At 35.4% G+C, this 23,456-nt stretch overlaps 1 protein-coding gene across 6 annotated transcripts in view; it reads left to right on the top strand.

Annotated features, from left to right (window-relative positions):
* The window catches only part of COL11A1 (collagen type XI alpha 1 chain), a 172,188-nt gene that overhangs the window by 44,906 nt on the left and 103,826 nt on the right, over nucleotides 1-23,456 (top strand). The window contains exons 6-13 of one of the 6 annotated variants that reach the window (XM_026067286.1): nucleotides 8,528-8,644; nucleotides 9,256-9,351; nucleotides 10,669-10,674; nucleotides 11,699-11,944; nucleotides 16,501-16,563; nucleotides 18,294-18,335; nucleotides 18,707-18,769; nucleotides 21,027-21,101. In XM_026067286.1, coding sequence (XP_025923071.1) covers nucleotides 8,528-8,644; nucleotides 9,256-9,351; nucleotides 10,669-10,674; nucleotides 11,699-11,944; nucleotides 16,501-16,563; nucleotides 18,294-18,335; nucleotides 18,707-18,769; nucleotides 21,027-21,101 — 708 coding nt within the window. Of the gene's footprint in view, nucleotides 1-8,527; nucleotides 8,645-8,917; nucleotides 9,071-9,255; nucleotides 9,352-10,668; nucleotides 10,675-11,698; nucleotides 11,945-16,500; nucleotides 16,564-18,293; nucleotides 18,336-18,706; nucleotides 18,770-21,026; nucleotides 21,102-23,456 lie in introns of all 6 variants that reach the window. The other 5 variants (XM_026067283.1, XM_026067285.1, XM_026067284.1 and 2 more) reach the window with 5 other exon arrangements.

Below are 23,456 nucleotides of genomic sequence, written 5' to 3'. Positions count from 1 at the left end.
GGGGCAAACTTAATCAAATGTAGAAGAAAATTTAAAATACCCAAGGTTGTAGTTTTGTCGGCATTTCTTTCAATAGCAATTAAACAAGTCCTTTTCTTCTCTGTACTCATTTCCACCTCACTCATGCTATCCTTCAAGTTCAGCAGGTAGAATTTTTTGTGTGTTTGTGGGGGGTAAGAGTTGAGACTTCATCTGAACTAAATATAACTTATCAACAAAAAAATCGGAAAATTAATGGAAGGTATTGTAGTGAATCCCCATCCCATTAAATGAGCCTGAGAATTCACGTCACACAATTGCAATATCAGGAGTGCAGTATTTGTTGTCTAAAATTTTGGATTTGTTTCATATGGGTTGTCTTAAGACCTTGACTCCACTCTTGTATGTAGATTTATTGGATGCTGATTTAGAATCAGTGTCTTTACTTATGTAAAGTGCTATGTTGAGATTTTCTTTTTCTTTTGAGGTTTTCTTCTTGCCTTAGGCTCAGATTCAAAAGGCAATTTGAGAGATGCAACAGTGCATTCCAGTTCCTACCTTTTAGGTGCAGGGTATTCTCATTCCTGAATTAAGTGCTGAGGTCATCCTAAATAAGTCTCAGGGAGAATTAAGCATTGCACAATGGGACTCACAAAACCAGCAAGCTGACTGAATGAAGACATAGATCTAGCCAGGCTACGAAGGGAGGACCTATCTTAAATTCCACCCTTCTCTAAAGTCTAGGCTTAGTCAGCTGAGCTACCCCAATCCCCATCTCATTCTCTTACCTACCCAAGGTCAACCTCCTGTCTCCTCTCCCATCACCTCTCCCTTCCTTTATGGGGTTTAGGTAGGAGTAATCTAAGGACTTCAAGGCATAAGCTTTGGAGTTGGATGCTGTATTTCCGGTTCCATTTTAAGTGTATCAGTCACTTGTTGGATCCAGGTAACTGTTATATCTATCTAAACAAGGTCCGTTTAGCTGGGTAACCCTTGACTACTTTTTGCGTACTGGCTCTTTAAATCTGTTGAGTTTGGTTGTTTGCCAGGACTGTCAGACTTTCTGTGGACAGTTCAGGCTAGACAGAATAGAGATGTGCATGGGTGACTTTCCTGTGCCAAATGCTTTTATTCCTCTGTGTTTTGTCCCTGACTTCTTCTGACCTGGGTGTCATTCAGTCTGAAATTAGAAAATGGGAAAGCACTCGAGTGGTAATAAATAGATTAACAGTAACATCCACACAATTTACTCTGTTGTTTCTTTTCTATTCATTTCTGCCTTCAAGACATGCTTTAATTTATCTGTGCATAAGCTGTCCCCGTGCTTGATTGTGAATAGCTATGTACAAGTTTCCATAACCTCTTAAGTGTAGAGTGATAACCTCAGCTGTTGTCACTGCACCAATAAAGTGTTGCCTAGAATTTACTACAAAAATTGTGGTTTTGTATTTGCTTCTGGAGGAAAAAGAAAGGGTATCTGACTACAGAAAATGCTCAAGCTTGAATAGGGAGAGAGAGTACTTCCCAAATGGGCCAAACCAAATTTTTACTTAATTATTAAAATTATTACTTAATCATTATTACTTAATAACTAAATTGACAAGAAGTAGGGAGGAGAAATAAATGAAAAATGTCAATTCTCTGTACTAAACAGTTATTCTTCCATCTTAGAATTTTATTTTTACAGCAACAGTACTCTTTCTTACAAAGTCTGATGGTTAATAATATTGGTTGAATTTTTGAGTTCAAAGATAGGATGAGTTACTGTGGAGCTTTTGGTGCTATACATTCAGATACATTGCAGAGTTTATGAAAATACTTATTGGCAAATTGGCCATTTAGCTGAATAGTGTCTTTGGCAGAAAAGGGTCTTTTATTTTGTTGATTTTATTTAAGCTTTTTACTCCATCCTGCTCTTTTATTTCAGAGGGGCTTTTTTTGTATTGGGCTTTAAGATTAATTCACTTTCAGGATAATTCCAAAATGGCACCAGTCATTCTTACTGAGAATTTCTCATAAGATTTCATTATAATCAGATACAAAACATGTCCTCTAGCAGCAACTGTAATCTGCACATCTAACTCGATAGCCTCAGTGATCGTTAAAATTGTTTCATGCTGAACTTAGGTTTTAAGGATTGAATATGGGTATCAAATTATATTAAAAAATTATCAGGATTAATTTCCTAAGGAAGTTAGGCCTCTATGCTTCTCTTATAAATACCTTCTGATTAGTCTGACTTCTGTCTTGTGTTCAAAATCCCTTCTGCTATAAATGGAAATGCATTAAACTCTGTTACAGTTCAATCACATATGTTTGGCCAACTCACAGAAATTAGAGCAGGGAAAGACCTACTCAGTCATGTACTCCATCTTCGCTGATGTTGGAGTGTACCCTATAGTATATTTTCTGGAGTGTCGTCAGGTCTAGTTTTCAATGGCCCCAGCTATCAGGCTTTCAAATCTTCTCTTGGAAGGTTCTTCTGCAACCTAATAAATTACACCGCCTGACTCCTGCTGGAGAAATTGCTCCCTGAAGGAACTCTGCTTCATTTATTTTGGACCTATCCCAAACAAGTGGATTACTTGAAGAAATGAAATGTGTGCCTTTAATGAAATGAACTTGGAAGTAAAGATGCAAATGGCACCTCTATATGTCGTCTGGGAGGTTTTCAGACATCCTTCCAGTTAATTTAGTGTCATTTCTTTCAGTTGTTTGGCTGATCAGAAAGTCTAATTTTCTGAAGAATATAGGAAATGAGCTGTTTTCATGTTCAGTTTCAATCACATTGAGTACTGCAGTTAGTTAACTTAGCAGGCTGTAAAAATAACAAGCTTCCTAGCTCTCTTTGTACATATAGAAAGAGCATTTTTCTTTAGGCAGTTAACTTAATACAGACCTTTTAGTGTTTGTTCTTATTTTCACATAGTCTGTCTTTGGAAGTTGAAGATTTTGCTCCTATCTTCTTTTATCTCCTTCCTTTCATTACTTTCTTAAAAAGTTTCATTTTGTTTGACATCCTTTATTTTATTGCATTTCGTAAAGTATTACTGGGCCTAGAATGGTTCAAAGTAATCTTTGCCTAGATCATTTAGTATAATCTTTAGGCAATAWAAAAACTGAGCTTATAACAGTTTATTGGTTTAGGATATAGATTGCTATGTGTCATTTTCTCCTGGTTCCTCCTAATTTGGAAAAGTAAAGTAAAAATTGCTAAAATCTACATCTCAGGATGGGGGGGATAGATTTCCAAGTAATTTCTATATGGATAGCAGAAGAATTCATTTTCAAAGTAAGGCTGTCTTCAGAAAATTTAAGTCATTCCACAGTTGAAATATGCCTTGCATGCTGCTGATCTTTTGCTTCTGAAATTCATCTGATGAAGAAAACAGTTCATCTCTTTAATTGGAATTGCATGAGGTTCTGGTAGTGTAATATAATTGCTCTGGTAAAGAAAGCATGAGATCATAGTGGAAAGATTTTGTCCCATCAAGAAACAGCAGGTTTTATTCTTCCTTTCATTTGTAAGAAAACAGTCATATGCAATATTCATTACAAGGATGGCTGTGCTGTAACTATTGGTGGTCTTACAACAGAAGAAAGAAAAACAAAAGAAAATTGCATTATGTTTGAAGTATGTGTTACCTGATGCCTCTTAGCAGAAATCCCTCACTAAATTCCAGCTATTTTCCAATATGAGGTCCTAACTGAACTAAATATCATGCATGGCATCTTTTTCTTGTTAATGTAAAATTATTGGGAAAGGTAAAAGTTGTGGGAATTTCATCTCTGTTGTCTCAGAGCTATTTATAAACATCCCCTTGTCTAGCAGAATTAGAGCCTAGGGTAAAATATGATAGAGAAAGCTCGACTTGAGCAGGATTGAAATAATGCTGCACAGCTGTGGAAGATATAGCTTGCATTTGGCTAAGTCTATACCCATAGGAGGATCATCAGAATGCTCCACAATCTGAATGTTTCTTTAAAAGCCTTTCCAGCTTCTTGATTCTCTGACTGCATTACTAGCCAGTAATATCTTCCTTTATTATATAGCTAACAAAGGAAATAATTTTCTCTTCACTTACACTCCTCGTCTCTGTGATACCTGTTTTCATTCCCTGTAAACTGGACGTAATAGCCTTGACTAAATTTAGAAAGAGGCAGAAGATACCTTTTTGTGTACAGACTCTTTCTCTACTAATTAATTATGAAATTCTAGGTACTTTTCCTACATTTTCAAAAGAATCTACTATCCTCCATCCCCTTATTAACAGTGCAACCATGACCGATTTCTGGGAGTGCCCCATACCTCTCCAGCTAATGACAGAACTAATACTAAGGCCTGAGGTATCATGGGTTTTCTACTCAGAAATGGTAACATCCAAAATTTGAAGGTGCTCTTGTCAGGGTTTGTTGAGGCCCCAGACTGAGTGGGGCATACCTCTGCCTCAAGTCATCTGATAAAGGTGACCTTGTAGTTGTGTAGCTCCAGAAGGAGAAGGGTTAAATGCCACATATTCACTCTTGGCTGTTAATAGCAGGGCATGTGTGAGTTGCCAGTGTCACAGCAGGTGACTAAAGCCCCACTGTTTACCCCATGAAACCTGCTCCTGGTGTTTGTAAATTTAGTCCTTATTTAACTGACCAGTCCTTCACCAGTCTTCTAGTCTCATCTTAAAGAAGAGGAACGGCCTTTATCAGGTTGAGTTGATAAAATCCTACTGTGGAGTAAATCATATCTGTAAAATACATCTTTGCACCAGTTTGGGGTGTAGAAATGCATTCCTCCTTTTGGAAAGATCGTGCCTTGGGAAATACACTTGTAAGGTATTGCAGCCGGTTTCTCTAGTTGCAACAGAACCTGTGCAGTAGAAAAAACGTATTCCCTCCWTTTACTGGATGGTATGAAAGAACAAGATTTCTGGTCTTTCAGAAAGAATGGTCTGGAAAGAAGGGTTGCTAAAAATCAGAAAGCTCTGGAAAGACAGGGTTGCTAAGAACAAGATCAGCAAGCTTAGGGCTAGTGTGTATCCTCAATTCTCCCCCTTATACCAGGGGACTACAAACTACTCCGAATCACAAACTACATGAATATGGTTTTAGCATGATGGCTGCATGTCCTAGCTTGTAGGTTCCAGAGTTTCCATAATGCCCCTCTGATATGGTGTACTAAAAACAGAAGACAAAATAAAACAAAAAGGTCACGGAGAAGATCTTCACTTGCTTGGCAGTAATCTTATTCCAGGATGGAAACTGTCATTCCCCACTTCTCATCCATTCCTGTTCTTTTTGTCTGTGTGCCTGCATATCATTGTAACCCAAATGTACCACTGTATTTGTGACAATATTTTACATATATGAAGAAAGTTTCATTTTCTTTAATAGAAACAAATAAAGCACAATCCCCAAAAGTATTTTTCCCGGTGTTTATGCATGATGCAGTAGATCCCTCCACATATTCATGCTGTTGTATGAGTGTTTTCTAGTTTCCATTCATATACGTCTGGCTTTCCAAACTATGCCTCTGGCAGATTTTAGCATTAATATCAATTTATTTACTACTTTCTTTTTTAATACCTGGCACAGATGTTTTTCCTGTCTTTTTTTTTTTTCCCAGTCAACATTTCTGCTTAGTTTGTGGCCTCTGAAGAACTTTTTGTAACCCACTGTTGTTATTTTATTAGTCACATAGTTGGCACTGTTGAGCACAGCCATTCACCTTTCCTTGAGAGATGCAATAGTGCTGAGATTGGAAAATCAGTTATAATACTGAGCAACACACAGTTATATTTTAATTATTAATAATCCAAGATGAATGTTGGAATGAATGCTTCCAGTTTCAGAATAGTTCTACAGTGCTTGTTAAAAAGGAATCTGTTTGACTGAAAGTTATTAAAACAAACTCCTAACAGTATATTTAAATTTAAATCCTGCTAAGGAAACAGTAATTCTCCCCCAAATCATCCTCCACCTATCCCTTAAGGTATTGGACAATATTTAAGACAGGTAGTGTCTATTGTTTTGGTATCAGCAAAAATTATGTTGCAGAGTGTTTGATTCATTTTGTTTGGCTGAGGAAACATTTAAAAGTGTGTAACTGATTGTCACTGTTTGGCATGAATAACTGAATATGAAGAGTTACATTCCACTAAATGCTTTTTTTTTCTTGTATATCAGCATAGACTTGTTGACAGAAGATAAACAAATCAGCATTTGCACACATTTTAATCATTTAATTTGCACACATTTTAATCATTTCTAAAAAGATATGACTGTTTCAGTGCTATCATTTCAAAGGGCTATTTTTACCCATGTGGTTTTTTTTGTTGTTGTTTACTTCTTTTACTTTTTACTTCTTTCTTATGGTCTCCTAGAAATGTGCCACTGTGTTTTCTTTTCTGGTTGTCAGTGGCATTCTCCAATAGAAACAAGTTGTATAGAGGTGCATTTCTAGAACTGCAGAAGCCAGACAACTTGTTTTTATACATGTACACATCTGTAAAAATATATCATCACTTCTCATGAGGCCCTTGGACAATACCACTTGTTTCATTGACCTCACTGGGAGTAGAATTGAGTCTTAATTTACCAAACAGGGAGAGAATGATCACGTGTAACTTGTCAGACCTAACTCTAAAATGCTGCTGCTTTTGAACAGCATAGATAGAATCAACTTTTTCGGCAAGTCATGGCAATGATATCACTGATGGAATCAAAGCACAGTTTAAATCATATAATAGGCAGATGTAAAGGGCCAATATACTTCAAAGAGAGGACACCCTCCACTTTAAATGGTAATGTTCTATTATTTAATTTCAGTTTTCTGTTATAAGTATGCAATAGAGATTGGGACAATTAACAAAAGAATGTCACTTTCTTTCTATATGTTTAAAGAATGTCTAACCAAGATGAATGGCTAACCAAGTTGTGTGTGTGCAGAAATAATCAAGAGGGCAATCAAATAAAAGACTTCTGACTTACTAAGAAAAATCGTATCTTCTTTTTAAGGAAAGGCAACTATCAATACAAGAAGTGCATGTAATGAAAAAAGCAAGTTAACTGGTGATCATAGTAGAAAATGATATGTTTTGTTAATAGTTATAAAAAGTTATAATTAGCTAGAGGTGTCAGAGGAGTGAAGTAACAGAAACCCATGTTTAGGGATTTGCAAGTGCTTAAGGCCTTTCAGTATCTCCATATTTTCTGCTGAATAAAATGTATTCAAGCATAAGTACGATAATTGTATCAAAAGCCGTTGCCAGGGAAAACAGCTAAACCTGTATCATTGGCCACATGGTGGAATATATTTTTGAATATGGAGATTTTTTTTAATCCTTTATACAATTTCTATTAAAATGTCAATCTGTCTTTAATGCTGATGATATTTATGACATCTAGGAATCCTCAGAGTCGTTTGGAAGTGTAATATACTAATCCTATCAGCCATCTAATTAAGCAAATAGATACTTCCTTCGTTTTACAGACAGTGATGTTAGTTTATAGCAGGATAAAGGATATTTTGGAAGTGGCTATTTTTCATGAGGCACATTAGAACATTTCTTCCTAAACGAGGGAAAGCATCAGATCCTGGACACAGCTGTACCTTCATTTGACTCCCTGCAGATGTAAAGATAATTGGTAGCAGCCATGAGACTGCTTTAATTTACAGGACCAACAAGTTGTGCAGCTGCAAGCAAGAGGGGGGCAGAAAGTTTAAAGCTGCCCTTTCTTTTCAACTGTGATCAGTAGCACCTGGTGCACCTAATATCTAGACCAATGTCTTCATGGCAGAGCCAAGATTACAGCTCAGGAGTTCCTGGCTGACTAGTTCACGTGCGCAATGTTACACAAACTAATTCTAAACCTATCTTCTCTTTTAAAAGTTCTGTGGGCCAAATCTTCATCTGATGTTAGCTATAGATACAGAGCTATGGAGCAATTTACAGCAACTGAGGATCTGACCTTTAAATGCAATTATGCCAATAAAGCGTAGAATTTGCTCAGAACATGTGTGCCATGGAACTGCCCTGGTATTGGGAACTCTCCAGCAAACAAGAGGATAGCCATGGATATTTGTGTGTTGTGGCCTCTTACCTGAATTATAAGTTATTTACTGTATTCATGTTGGACGTTGGTATCTCTCTAGCTCTTCTAGTCACCAGAAGACATACAGGTAAAAGAGTATAGGTAGAGAGATGTATTACTTGGACTTAAAGAGCAGATAAGTATATGATTTCACAAAGGTCAGTTGGAGCACTCAGTAATCCAAATTATAGCTGACTCTTCTGTGCAGTCCAATAAGAGTGTTTTTTCCTGGCACTAGTACTTGCTTTTTTATTACTTTTGTATTGGGCCATTAAAAAAAAGAAAAAGAAATTGTATTAGGGTTTTTATTTCCCCCAAATGAATAACTATATTGAATTGTTTATGCTACCTTATTTCCTTAAGCTTTACTCCTAAGTAAAGGTTAAGATGCTTTCCAGTTTTGCTAATATAGTTTGCTGCCACTAACATGGGAATGCCTGATATTTTTCCATTTGCAATGTAGTATACACCAGAAGATTTTATCGAATATGACTATGAGTATGGGGATGCAGATTATAAAGAAACTGACTCTGTAACAGAGGGACCCCCACTATTCAAGGAGACGGTAGCACAAACAGAGGTAACAATCTGGTCTGTTTGTTGTGTGGTGTCCAGCTGTCCCCTACCATGTGGTTTGTCATTTTGTGTCCTCTGCATATAAACTTAATGATTTCCTTTCACTCATTTCTTTACTCTATAGCTGTAACACTTACTTTCACTTAGAGTTGGAAGGCCTCACAGCTGACAGCATTCATCTCACGTTTGCTTACCCTCCTTTCATTCATGCTTTCTTTCTGCATTTTCTTTTCATTTTATTTATGTTTTCCCATTCCATCTTTCACCACGTTTGCAGAAAAAGAAAGCCAAGGCCAAAAAGAAGAAGAGGACAGTGGCCGCTAGCTCAAAGGACAACCCCCCAAAGGCCACAACAAAAAAATCTGAAAAATTTGCATCCAGGAAGAAGAAAAGTTATCAAGCAGCAACAAAAGGCAAACTAGGGGTAAAGGTAGCAAAGAAATAATCAAGATCTTTCCCAGACCAAGACTGGAAGATCTCTGATCATGAGAAAAAATAGACCTAACCCCACTAGATGAATACATGTCTGGCTAATACCATAACCTGAATAAAGTGATACCTCCTGAATTTTTCCTACAGGGTTTTTTTTAATAATGTACTCTTTCTTTACACTAGGCAAACGCTGTGGATGAATTCCAAGAATATAGCGTAGCTGAAACTGACTACGGGGCCCAGACAGAGGCTCCCTCCAGAACGACTGAAGCAAATGAGGTAATAATGACACTGAGAAAATTATCAGCAAAAATATTTCCCGATCAAAATCTGATGTCAATCATTAACAAAGCACAAACACGTTATTAAAGGAAGACTGTCTCTCTGTGAAAATATACATATCTGTAACAGTGATTAATGTGATTTTATGCTTTCTCAGCCAATATCAGAACCTAGTATTTTCTTGGGTAGAACTCCCACTAATTCTGTAGAGATCTGCTGAATCTTTAGACTGCACAATTCATAATTCTGGAAATCCTTCAATAATATATGCTATGGCAATGCAGGGTTGTTGCATCCAGTGTGGATGTGAATGGAGCTATGCCTAGTATACACTAGATTAAATACTAGACATAGTCCTCCTTCTCTAAGCGAAAGAGAGATCTCTTGAATACTTCCTATCGCTCTCAAGACACAGCATAAAAATGAGCCTAACTAAAGACAAAGAATGGCTGCCACCTACTTGATCTTCAACATGAATTTCTGACGGCTGCTCTTTTGCCTGAAACCAGGCAGAAGGAATTAGGTATCATTCTCATGCAGGAATAGTTCCTGTCCACCCCCAACTCAGTCATTTTTCCCAAATATATGTTCAACTCAGGTGCATTGAACTCTATTTGAAATATACTGTCCTAAATCCTTGAAAAGTTCTCTCTTTCAAATTCAATAGTGAGTCAGAGCTAAAAGAAAAAGTAACTACCTGGTAATTTAAGAGTGCTAGTTGTTTACAACTGCTGATTGTGGTATTCAGCCTGCTGAATTTTTTTAATTTAGAATTTTTGCTTCATGCAAAATAGCAGCATACTGAAATTGAGTTGGAAGCCATCCTTTCCTTTTAACAGTTATTCAGCCAACAAAAACAAATTATTTGCTTCTCACTGAGATTCTATTCAAATGAAACATTGTATTTTGAACTGTTCAAAAAAGATATTATAAATTATGTTAAAAGCCATGTTTTTAGAAATCCACAATGACAAGCCTAAACATTATTCTTAGTAATATTGCTACACCTAAACCCAGTGTTGATTAATATGTCTACATATTAATTAATACTAGTTTTAGAAAGGTAGTGGCTGATTATAGGAAATATATGTTTTTTCATCTTCCTTTTACACATTCCTTTCAAAATGAACATATACTGCTTAAAAGATGTACAAATCTCACCCCTCTAAACATGAAAGGAATCCTGAAGTTATGAGGTCTTTTAGACTATGTTTTGAATTAGAAAATAGTTGTTCAACACTTCATTTGACTTAAAAAGCATAATGAAAGAGAGGAAAAGAATCTCAGTTTTTTTCCTCCTATGCATCTTGGAAGGTAAAGGTAAATTAAGAGATATTTTAGTTGTTCTAATGTAAGCTGTTTCTGTGTTAAATCACTTGTTAACCTCTCACAAGTTGATGGAGACAGTTATATTTAAATCATTCTGCTTCTTATTATAGGTTAATTGTGCAATAGTATATTTGTTATAAGATAGATCCAAACTGTTAATTTTTTTTCAGAACTATACTTCCAAGAAAGCTGTGTAATAGCCTAATGGAAAACTCTTTTTTTTCAACAAATGTTTTTGTACATCTCAGATACAGCATTCCTTAAAACAGCTTTGGTGCTTGTAAGTTGATTGCTTGGTTTGACACTTTGAGTAATTGAGGATGAAAGCTGCAAGCAATACTTAGCTTTCAGAAATGTTCAGATTCATCTTTTATGTGTTTTGCAGGTGGAATTTTGACTCAGCCAAAAAATATATAAATTGCTGTGAAAGACATGAACCATAACTTTTTGAGTGATACATGAGCTGGAAAATCATTAAAAGGGGAAAAGAAGTTGAAACATTTATCTTGGCATTATTCTTTATTGACACAAGATAGTGAAGATGGCTGGCCCAAATTAAAGTGATACTTGCACTTCCTGTATATGGTTATTGTAAACAGATCTGAATTCATTCTCTGTTCATTTGGGTGCATGTGTTGATTCATGAATACTTGACATTATAAGTGTGAAACCAAGCAGGGAAACTTAGCTATATTTGGCACTGAAGTAACATTAAGCAAGCAACACACATACAGTGCTAGATATATTGTATTCAATGTTTTTGGAAAGAAAAAAAAATGTATGAAAGCATTACTTCTTTTTATTACTTGTGTACATACAATGATCTTTTAATTGCTCTGAAAGGCTGGACTTCCATTCCTTCAGACTCTAATTAAAAGATAATATGCTGTAGTTCTGCTGTTCTCTCTTCTTTTTGACAAGTTATCATAGTTGATCAGCATATGCTTACATTGCTTTACTAACAATAACCCACATATTCCTCCTATTCCCAAATCTTTGCTACTGATATGAATAGCAAAATCCTGTTGAAGAAGTCTTTGCTGAAGAATACATAACTGGAGAGGATTATGATAAAAAAACTGAGGAAACTGAATATGGAAGCAGAGGAGTAAACCTCAGTGAATCTGATCTTCTGGTAGATGGCGATTTAGGCGAATATGATTTTTATGAATATAAAGAATATGAAGAGAAACCAACTGATTCCACTAATGAGGAGTTTGGTCCAGGTGTTCCTGCAGAGACTGATATCACAGAAACAAGTGTAAGTTGGTTGCAGGCATAATGCAGTAGTATTAAATTAATTTAATTTAGCAATTCTTTTAGGTGCAGAGCCTGATCCAGATGTCATTGTGCATGTTAGAAATATTCTCTCTGCTTTCAATAGGCTTTGGATCAAGTTCATCCTCTTGTCTTAGTAATCCTGAGCTTTCTAATTTTATTATTATTATTATTTTTTTGTCTCTTCTGTTGAATGGAGTAAGGGAGGGTTGACGATGGGAGGGAGAAAAGGAGAAAGGGAACTCCAAGAATAAATGATAAGATGAGCACAGTTTTTAAAATATTTCTACACTAGAGCTAAAGCTGGAAAGAATATGTTATAATTATTGGGTGCAGGTGCAAGAACTGTAATAAATTGTAATATTTTTATATGATTACCCTAAAAAAGTTGAAATGTGTATGACTATCTAGAAAGTTATGGCCTCTGCTACCTTGCAGAGGGAAGACTCATGAGTGGGAAGGTGAAGATCTGAACTCATTCATGAAAATAAGCTTAGACAACGGTGACACGTTTATGACCTTGCAGGAGGGATATAACAGCTCTGCATATATAAAGGAAGATAGGATATCACAGTGGATCCCGTGAATCATGCACTTTTTCTGTGTTTTATAGCTGTCTTCTCCCTCTGACTTAATCGTAGGCTGAACAGCAAGGCTTTAGTTTTCCCTTCGTTGTGCCAAGAGCCTCATTTACCAGACTGTGGAAGCTGCAAAGAAAACTAATACTACTAAGGCTGGAAGCAGAATTAATTCCCACTTGGATTTCTAATTGGGAAGGCCCTGAATGTAGTAGGAAAGAGAATTTTGTTTGCAGCATCTGCTCACTCTTGTTTTTATTTTTTCCTCACAAACTCAAAATTTTAGTTAGCAGAGGATCCAAGAAAAACAGCAAATACTGTGAGGTCAGTTCTCTCTGCCAACCTTGAAACTCAAACTTCTATATTGCATTTATCGCTCCTTTCTAAACCCTGTTGGGGTGATAGTATTTTTTAATGATTCTTATCTATGCAATGTGATACAGGCTTACTTTTCTCCTAGCACAGGTGGGAACACAGTGGCAGAGTGACACAGAAAAGGTCAGATTATCTGCAAAGCAGAGAGCCCGTAAGGCACCATTTGTGCCTGCATTAAGCAAATGACTGTGTAGACTCTATTCTCAGGTGTAAATTTCACCTTAAAATGCCTTGCTACAAAACTGAAGGAGTCAGGAGGCTTGGATGAGAACCGAGCTCTTGGCCCTAATCTGCGCCAGCTTTATTATTACAACTCTCATATGCTGAACCAGTGACATCATATCATTTTCCTTTAATATATGGATGTATTTAGAACAAGTGGAGTTCTATTTTTGATAAAAAAAGGCAGGCTGAAAAGTACTCAGCATTATCCTTGTTGTGACTGAACAGAATCTAGCCTTTTTAGACAACGTAAGGTAATATGAAAACTTAGGACAGAAAGATTAGTTTTCATTCCTCTGATAAAAACCCTGACTACAAAATTTTTAGCAGCAATGGAAATCATGAGATTTCAAGATTTCAGCCAAACAAAAATTAAAAAAAGAACTGGTTCAGACTAGACCTCCATTAAGTTATCTGAATATGGAATAAGATATTGCTCATCAAAAAGGATCAGTACCTGACACCAATCATGTATTGATCTTAATGTTCTTGAATACAGTGCTTCTTATTAAAAGGTTTTTTTAGTTAATGATGTCAAATCATTGGCCAATAATTAAGTTCTGCATTTTAAGGATCTGTTGCTTTTTTCTTACACCTAAAAAATATCAGGTGTATTAATACCTCATGAGCAGCAGGAGAAACATTTTCCTTAATGCCATATTTTAGACTTATGAGCAGCAAGGTTTGTGGAAGAGCATCCTTTCTTAAATGTTGGGCAAAAAAGTGACTTTGGATCATAAATGAAAACTGCTAAGTCTCCTGTCTAAACAGGTGTTACTGATGTCTGGTCAAACAGATATTTATGCTCTGCAATCCTGCCGAAGAGGGAAAGAACAGTAATAAGAAGCATATAAATATAGGAATGGAGTCTTCGTTTTCAGCATTAAAGATCCTTTCCAAAGGAGTCAGGCTCGTATTTATTATGTTATCAGTGCTCAGAGATTATTGTTATGCTGTGCTTTGTGCTACTTAAAAAATGTTGATCCAGAGCCCATTTGAAAAATTATCTACCATCAAAATGTTGAGAATCAACGTAAAGCCTGATTTTGAGCTCATTCTTCCTATACCCACTTGAAAGCCCCTTGCTGAATGTGGGAAAAACACATGAGCTAGTGCTATTTAATGTGGTTAAACTGGACAGACTTAAAGAATTTCTAACTTTCTAATTCATATTTATATTTAAATGCAACATTAAAGAAAAGGGAAGAAAAATTAGAGCTTTACATGCTTACAAAAGATTGAATTTGGGATGTGATATTTTTATACTTGTTTTCTGCTTACCATTTTCCTAATGATTTAAGCATAGTGGAAGATGTCATTTGGACCAAAAATGAATTTGCAGGATATTCCAGTCTGTAAAATTAAAATGTAAGACCCTGAATGATTACTTCTATGTATCTAATTCTTTAAATCATGAAAACAGCCTAGGAAAATGTTTTACATGGGCATAAATGTGCATGTGCAAAAACAAAATATTGTATGTAAATCAAGCCCAAATATACATATACTGGATACTATTAAACAGTCAGCACATGCCATTCGTCTGTGATTGCATTTTCATGGCATAGCTTGTGTTGGTAGGAAATGCTAATATTACTCAGTWTGGAGCAATGAGTGTTGAAGTTTTAATGGTGCCACTAGTTTGAATATATGACACTGAGCACACCCTGCTTTTCAAAATCTGGGCAAGCACGTTTACCATCTTTCTGCACTACTACCAATTTTGTGCAAAAGTCAATGTTAGGACATGAGAATATATTAGATGCTTTCTGGTGAACCTGTATAAAAATAGTTACTCAGCTCATGCCAGTTCTTGACATTTTAAAGTAAATATATTATTTAAGAGATTTGCTTTAAAAGCAGTGTGTTTTTTAAGGGTTCTATATTACAGTGCAGGAAGGATACCCAAACATAGGAAAGCTAAAACATAAAAAAGCTATATATGTGTGTTCTTTATACTTTAGCTCAAACTACTTCTCTAATATCTTTTAGATTATTTAGGTTATATCTTAGGTTATTTAGGTTATAAGGTAATTTAGGCATCCCTTTCTTGTCAAAGGCTRTTATGAGTAAAATACCTAATTCTTACCCATTTGTATTACAATGCATTGGAGTCTCGATATCTTTATAATACTTGTAGGCTTTCAGGAAAGGGGTAATGTTTCCAAAGACGGAGAGTTAGTCTCCTCTTTTTACAGTCAATTTTGATGAATATAATAAAACATAATTATCTATATCTCTTGCTACTTGACTTACATGAACTATCACATTGTTATGCTTCTAAGTGACTGCAAAATGCACATGCCATGAGTCTAAACCTTTGCTTTTCCTTCCCAAAATTTTTCATATTGAAATAGCATAGCATTCTCCTCAGAATCACTTGGCCTGTTCAAATCGCCAGTTGCGTTAGTGTAAATGTGGAATCAGTCTACTGAAATCAAAAGAATCATTTCAAATTCTCATCTGATGAGAGCTGAATTTGATTTCTAGTTTGCAGTGGATATGTTACCAATCAAGATGGCTACTTTTGGAGGAAAAAAAACCCAAAAAATTGTAGTTTGAACAGAAATCAATTTCTTTCTTTGTTTGTGATTTAAATCTGTCCATGTTATGCCATTAGCATATGTTATTGACCTGTTGTTTTAGGCACTTCTGTTATCTTAATCCTGAGCCCAGAACTTCCCATAGAGCTGATCCTGAAGAATTTTACAGCTGATGCTAATTCATATAGTGAGGAGGCAAAACTGACTGTCCATGTAATATAATTTAATGCTTACATTGCCACTTAACTCCTTTCCCATTTAAGGCATGAAGTCATAGACTCTTAGACAGTCTCTTAAGTGTTGTGGATGTCTAATTTCATTCAGTTAGAAGCATGAAGAATATTGTCCATATGGAGCCAAAAGATCTTTCTTTCCCAGTTGCTTTAGGCTTGTTTAACTCAGGAAGCCATGAAGAATCATTGTTTATTGTTGGGTCATAAGTCAAGAATATGTTTATTTAAATAAGAAAAAAGAATTTTGTAATTTTCACAGAGAAATTTTAAATTCTAAGTCCAGAGTCCTAATGCAAACCATGGCATAGGATTTAATGGAAACTATTGAATCTCACTGGAAAACTCATTTTATTTCTGCAAATATTACAAAATCCAATGATTTAAAAAGTATTCTTGCAGTTTTTGCATTTTCTGTTCCTCATATATTAAATATTTTTGATCGATATGGTTTGTGCCTATGATGTATTTTTCATAGTACAGATCTATTCCAGCTTTAGCTTTCAGTTACAAGTTGTTGCAGTTCTTTAGTGTACCAGATCCTTAGGCTTTCTACTTATTTTATTTTGGGGGGGCTTTTTTCCTGGCTAGGTGATTGGACATGGGGCTTATGGAGAGAAAGGACAAAAGGGAGAACCAGCTGTGATTGAACCTGTAAGTACATATGTGGGTGACTTTTTCTTAAGTACTATACAACATGCATATACTGTTGAAGGTCATTATCAAGCCATGTCATTCGTGGAAGGATAATAGCACCTTATATATGATCTATGAAACAATCATCTGCAGCGTGGACTGTGTAAAAGCGATAACAGTATTCTGTTCAGCCTTCTCTTTCTGCTATACAAAGGACTAACTGCGTGTCCTTTAAAACAAGGAGAATCTTACTACGCAGAGGGAAACAGCATAGAGCTGGTCTTCAGGCAGTTTAGCAACCACTGCCTGGACAGACCTACAGAGAGAGCTTCAAATTCAGGCATAGGCCACACTAACTACAGATTTCAGCGTGGGCGGGAAGGTCCCTCTGAGGGGCTAAATAAATATGTACATGCTTATATGGCACGATCAAACTGCTGGAAGCTGAATTATATACTGGCTTCAGAGGTTACAGTTTGGAAATAAACATATTAAGGGACCAGTAGCCTACAGAATTTTTCTCATCTTTAAATAGCAATGTGGTCACTAAGCAGCTTTTACAGTAGGACAAAGTTATATTGTGACATTGTGGATCACTTGTAAATTAAAAGGTACCTGATTTAAAACAAACAGATTTCACAAAAATGTGCTGTTTTATAGTATCTTGGAGAAGTTGAATGTTGGTGTGCTTTACCCTTTCAGAATTTTGAAGAACTGTATTCCAATATGTATTTGATCCAAATGGAAATTAAAGTTTAAGCTCATTTTTATTTCACAGCAAACTAGAAATGGAAACATCAAGGGAAAAAATTAACTTATGCTGAAGCCTAATAAAATAGCATGAACATCACTATCTAAGTATCAAAGATCTGGATTCTGTGATCCAAGAGTTCCCTTTTAGTTCTATATCCTTATCCCAAGGATTAGCATTTAAGTTACTGGTCGCCAAAGAAGAAGGACTACAGTAATGAACAAGTTGCAAGATAAGACTGTGACCTCCCAGGCATGACCTGTGAAGAAGCTCAGGGTGTGTTAGCTCATAAAATGCATGGCTCTCTTAAACCATTGCAAGATACATTTAGTTTACATCCATACTGCAGAAGAGTTATCTACTGCCACTCTCCAACATTGCTGGAGTTCACTACAGCTAACTTCCAGCTTGCTTCTCCAGTCTTTCCTCCTCTGGCAAGCCAGATACAAGTGGGGATTATAACCTGAAATTAGTACCTGAAGGACTAGCATCATCACTCAGGCAAAGGAACTAGAATGTGTTATAAAACTGACAACATAAAAATAGCCAGTTATTCACATCCAATTCTTTAACAGTATTAAAAAAATTGTTATTGTGAATCAAGTACTATGAGATACCTCCAGCCTACAAGTCTGCAATACTTTTAAAGCCACAGAACAATTCAGATTTCAATTCTAGTAAATGACCTAGGAAGCTTCCAACAAAATTTCTCATAAGAGGGCCCCAAATAGGTTTAAAACAGCATATATGGGCTGAATTTCAAGTGTCTTTATTTTACTAATGACTTTTTTCTTGAAACTGATAGCACAGAAAGTAAGACATTCCACAGAGTAATTCAACAAAATTCTGTACTATCAGACTATATGGACAGAGGATCCTCAGAAATTTTAACTTTAATTGTTCAACTAAAAGATATATATATTCTTACTCTTTTTTTATCTCATTAAGCTTTCTCCAAGAAATAACCAATTTGCCATCTTTTTTTCTCCTCCTCCAGGGTATGCTCATTGAAGGACCACCGGGACCAAGAGGACCTGCTGTACGTAGATTAATTATCCCTTCGCTTTATTTTCATTTGATTTATCCACTGTGCTTTGTATTTATGAGTTAACACAATTGAAATTAGTCTCATCGTAGTTCCCAAAGGTATATTGAACTTAGCATTTTAGGATGGGGGTAAAAAGGGTCAGCTCCAGCATTTTCAGTGACAGCATGCTAGAAGCTGAGTGCCCATGAAAAACAAAGACATCTGAATATTGGCTATAAATCCTTTGTAAGAAAAAAATATGCCTTATAATAAATGATTTTCTCCAAATATGTCTTTAACATAACTTTCTGGAGGAAAAAATAGTTCAAAAACATGCTGCTAGCAGTTGTTCAACATAATAATTTATCATTAATTTTCCATAGGGTCTTACAGGTCCCCCAGGTTTACAAGGTCCTGTTGGTCCTCCAGGTGACCCTGGTGAAAGGGTAAGTCAATATACAGATTATCCTGAGTATTCACGGTATGTCTTACACTAATTGCTACAAGAGTAAGAAAGATCTTGATCTTAAATATATATGCTTAGCTGAAGAAACTTCAGTTGAACCGAGGCTGATCTACTCGGCTGAGAATCTGCACAAATACTTCATTAGAAGTAGGAATATGTACTGTAAATACAAGAAAAAAGTTAAGTTCCTATTTGTCTATATTTTCCTGAAAGTTTTGGTGTGAATGATTCTAAAATGTGATGAAGTAATTATAACCATCCAAGTAAAAACTTTTCTTGTGCATTTGAATGAGTCTTTAAAAAAACAGCATGACCTCAGGATGCAGAAAATAAAAAGGGCATAGCTCTACAGAATCAAAATATACATAGAAATAATGAAAGTGATGGATAATATTTATATGATATAGACAATTTATTGGCCATATTAAATAATATAGTGCATTAAAGCCTAGATCTAGTCATGAGTATAACTGAAAGCTTAATTATTATTTTGGTGCTACTTGTTTTCACAAGCCTTTTCCTACTACCACAACGAGCATGATTTTAAAATAGCCTACATATATTTAGTTGAGGAAAATATTTTGCTACAAAAAAAGACCTTCCTCAGTTCTATGAGTGATAGTTTACTGAAGAGTCTAGCTTGTTGCATTTGTGTGTACAAGGTACTGAGAACATGCTATTTCTTCACTGGATAATTAGATAATGTTAAAATCCTAAAAACGCTTCGCTTAGACAGTAAGACAGCATACACATTTTTTCTTTTATATTTCTTTGTTGTAGTTTAACTAAACAACTATTTTCAAATTTAAACTGATAGAAAGGGGATTTTAACACATTGTGATGGAATAACTACTCATAATACTCCTTTTTTTTAAACTAACTGCTCAATAAAATTCTTCATAAAAACATCTTTATCTAAACACATCAAGTTTCTGCCATGGAAGAAACTTCATTTTTATATAAAAAAGAACACATTACACAAAGAAATAATTGTAGAAATGAGTTACCAAACTCATGGGGAAAATAAGGATTTTCGCAACCAGATTCTGCTATCAGATTCTGTCCTAAAGGAAAACGTTGCTCACTTGGAAATTTAACATATGTGGACAGTTTTTTGTGTTTTGGGTTTTTTTTTTTACTTAAATTAAGAATTAGTGTATACGAATAAAGACTGTAGCCCTTCGTTATAATTATTCTGTCTATAGTTTTTAACTCAGTTAAAAAAATTGAGAAAAGTAACATTCTGAGAAAATTACCACTAAAGAAAAGAGTATTGCTTATTTTAAAAAATGCATTAATGCATAGAATAATTGAGAATACTGTGTAAGCACAGAACTACAGAACAGTTTATTGTAAAATCTACCACCTTTCGTAGTTGCCTATTGGTGCTTCAGCTTTTGTACTAAATTATTATATCGTGTTAATCCTAATCATGGCTGTAAAACAATTTAGAAATGGATGAAAATGGCCCTCTGAAGAGGACAGATGTAGGCAAAAATCCTACTTATACTCTCTGCAGGGATGAATTTCACTCATAAAATGGTGTCAAGAGAGAAGAAAGTGTAAAACTAATCTAATCTTCAGTTTCACTTGGGAACACAAAGACTCACAACAGCAGAGTTTATTGATATAACATTTCTTGTTAATCAATAATCATGAGGATCACATATATTCATTAGTACATTTCTTCAGCCTCAGCTTACACCCAAAATTTAGCTTTTTTTAAACCGTCAGAGAAAAACATATTTAATAAAAATAGGTTTCAGATTTTAACTACAAGACTTACGTAACCTTTGAAAATTAAGCTTACTCAAAGAGTTTAAAGAGGATTAGCAATATGAGTTTTCTATAACAAATGAAGCGAGCACAGGATCGTAGTGCAAATCTCAGCTCAGCCTAATTTATTTAGTCATGACATAATTAAGTACCCCTTACTTCATATATATATATATATATAATATATATATATATATATATATAAAATTTATAAGTAAGATAATTGAAGAGAATAGCTCTTTTCCCCATTCTTGAAGGTTATCTGAAGACCCACTTCTTTGTTTATCTCACTGATTATGACTAACATTCCCACATCATTTAAAAGACTATTAAATCTCCAAGTGCATCATAAGAATACTGGTGTAAGTGTGGGGGGGTGACTCTGTAGATTTATCTTATCTAGCCATCTCTTTGTTCTCATCTCTTTTTTTTTTTCCCCCCTCATCCCTTTGTTTTCACAGGGTCCACCTGGTCGCCCTGGTCTCCCTGGTGCTGATGGTTTAGCAGGTCCCCCAGGTACCATGTTAATGTTGCCGGTAAGTAGGATTATGATTCCAGGGTAGTCAGTCTCCAAAAAGAGGAAGTGTGTTTCAAGAAATGTATAGGTGTTTTCTCTTTCATCTGATTTTGTTTTTGGAATGAGAAGAGGTTCTTGTATGGTGTAATCATTTGAAGATCATTTGTGTGTTTTTTCTCAGACAAAATGTAGGCTTAAGCTTCTGCTTAACTGCCAGATTGGAACATATACATATTACAATCATAAGTGATTGTAATACACTTACTGAAATCTCCCTTATATTTTCAACTGTACAGTACATTTTAAACAAGCAGTTTACTGTTGCACAAAGAGAACCTACTCTTCTTGACATGGAGAATTTTAAGCATGGAATGCTTAAAATTGGACTCCAGTGACTCCTTTGACAAGACAGTGCATCCTTTGGATAGAAATATATGCGCGTAGTCAGCTCTTCTCCCACTGGAGTCAAAGCAAAACACCATCTGTTTTAGCAGGAGGAGGAACAAACCCAAAGCTGTTAAAGTGCCTTGAAACTTTCTCTAGTATGAGAAGTACAATGTGCATGGATTTCAATATTCCTAAGTGTATGTGAAAGATTTGATGAATACTGCCATCCCAGAGAATTGATACACCAGTCAAGAATGATGGTGCAGTGTTTTTGGTAAGATACACTCAGTAAAAAGGCTTACAGCTCTTCTGATGGATGTTTAAGGAGCACTATCTCCCATCAGTACCAATGAGAAAAGGATGATTTTGTAGTTTATTTTCTATTTATGAAACAATCAATGAAAGATTATTAAAATAAGCTATGGTTCTGACCTCATGTTTGCACTAAGGCTCATTTCTGTTGTCACAACTGACTGTATAAGAAAAATATTTATTCACTAATAACTAGTTGATGGAAAAAATGCCACTACTCCTGAGTGCAATTATTCCCAAACCTTCCAACAGTAATTGCTGGCCAGCAGACGTCAGATTTATCTTTTATCAGTTTGCTCCATTAAGGGTAGCAACCATTGGCTGATACTTAAGCTATCCATCACTTTGGAAAATCCTACTACCTTTATTTTTAAATGTTAATAAGTTAGACCACAAGAGGTTTACCAAGTCAAATTACCAAGAATTACCAAATTACCAAAATACCAAGACATTTCTGGGGAAGCAAGAAATTGGCTTCAGGTATCCTGCATTCCAGGCTAGTAGCTTAACCACCATCCAGACTTTTTCTCCACACTTAGCGTGTTAATGTCAAAAATTTTCACAAAATCATATTGTTTCTGAGTCAGGGGCTCAGGATGATCTTTGCTAACTGTTTGAATTATATTGTTTTTCTACTGTATTTTCTAATCTGCTCTAAATGCATGATGAGAAATTTGGTATCCCCTTGGTCTAGTTTCAGCTGAAATGTGGTCATTGCAGTTATCCTAAAACACATGAGCTGTATAAATATCTCACAGTAGTCAATAAGGATAGGTGTTTGGGTATATAAAAAGTCACTTTTATTTTTAGAAGGATTCTAAGCTTTTTGTAACACGTGGGAGATGCCTTTTGTGGGACATATGGCTCTTCTCATGTGGGGCTTGAATTCATTTAAATGTGTTCATCTTTTCACTGGATGCAAGATAATTAATTTAGGCACCTTTGCTTGGAAAAATATTTTGTAAAGTGGTTGATTCCATATTATGCCAATTCTTACAAACCCTGGTCTCCTTTCATGTGGTAGCAGGCTTGATAATTCTCTTGCTTTCTAATTTAAAAAAAGTCAAGTGTTCATCTCTGGGGGCTTAAAGCAATAAGTTTCCAAAACTTTCAAAAAGCCCCTTCCATTGTGATAACAGTATGACTACAGTAGAGATACATCAATTACCTTGCCAACTCTAGACACAGGCAAACTGGACAAACTGCTGCAGGCTGTAAAGGATTCATGGCCCTGGTATTGAGTGTGCTATGGCATAACCTAGCAATGCCATGCTTCTTGTTGTAAGACAATGTCTTTGCAACATTGCAGAGCTTCTCCTAGCAGTTCCATGAACAGACCAGGAGTACAGGAATGAGTGCTTCGATTGTATTCTTTAATTTATTTTGAAATTGTCAGAAGCAACACAAAACTGTTTCATTTTAGATACCAAATATTTTTCAAATTGAAGGCTGCCTTAAGATGAATTTCATTTTTGTATGGGTAGTTAGAGATGTACTGAGAATTAATTAATGGCACAAATTCATTTTGATACATATTTTTAATGAGGTCTTGCAGATAATTAGAGTCCATTTTGATTAAAAGTCACCAAAAAAACTCAAAAAACAAAAAAATCCAATGAAATTAGTGAAATGTTTTCTCATAAAGGATTAGATCTAATCTATTATTCATAACTGA

This window comes from Apteryx rowi, unplaced genomic scaffold (assembly GCF_003343035.1).
Source record: "Apteryx rowi isolate R43461 unplaced genomic scaffold, aptRow1 scaffold_258, whole genome shotgun sequence".
Lineage (NCBI taxonomy): Eukaryota > Metazoa > Chordata > Aves > Apterygiformes > Apterygidae > Apteryx > Apteryx rowi.
Note: the sequence above shows the minus strand (reverse complement) of the source record. Positions and strands in the feature narration are given on the sequence as shown.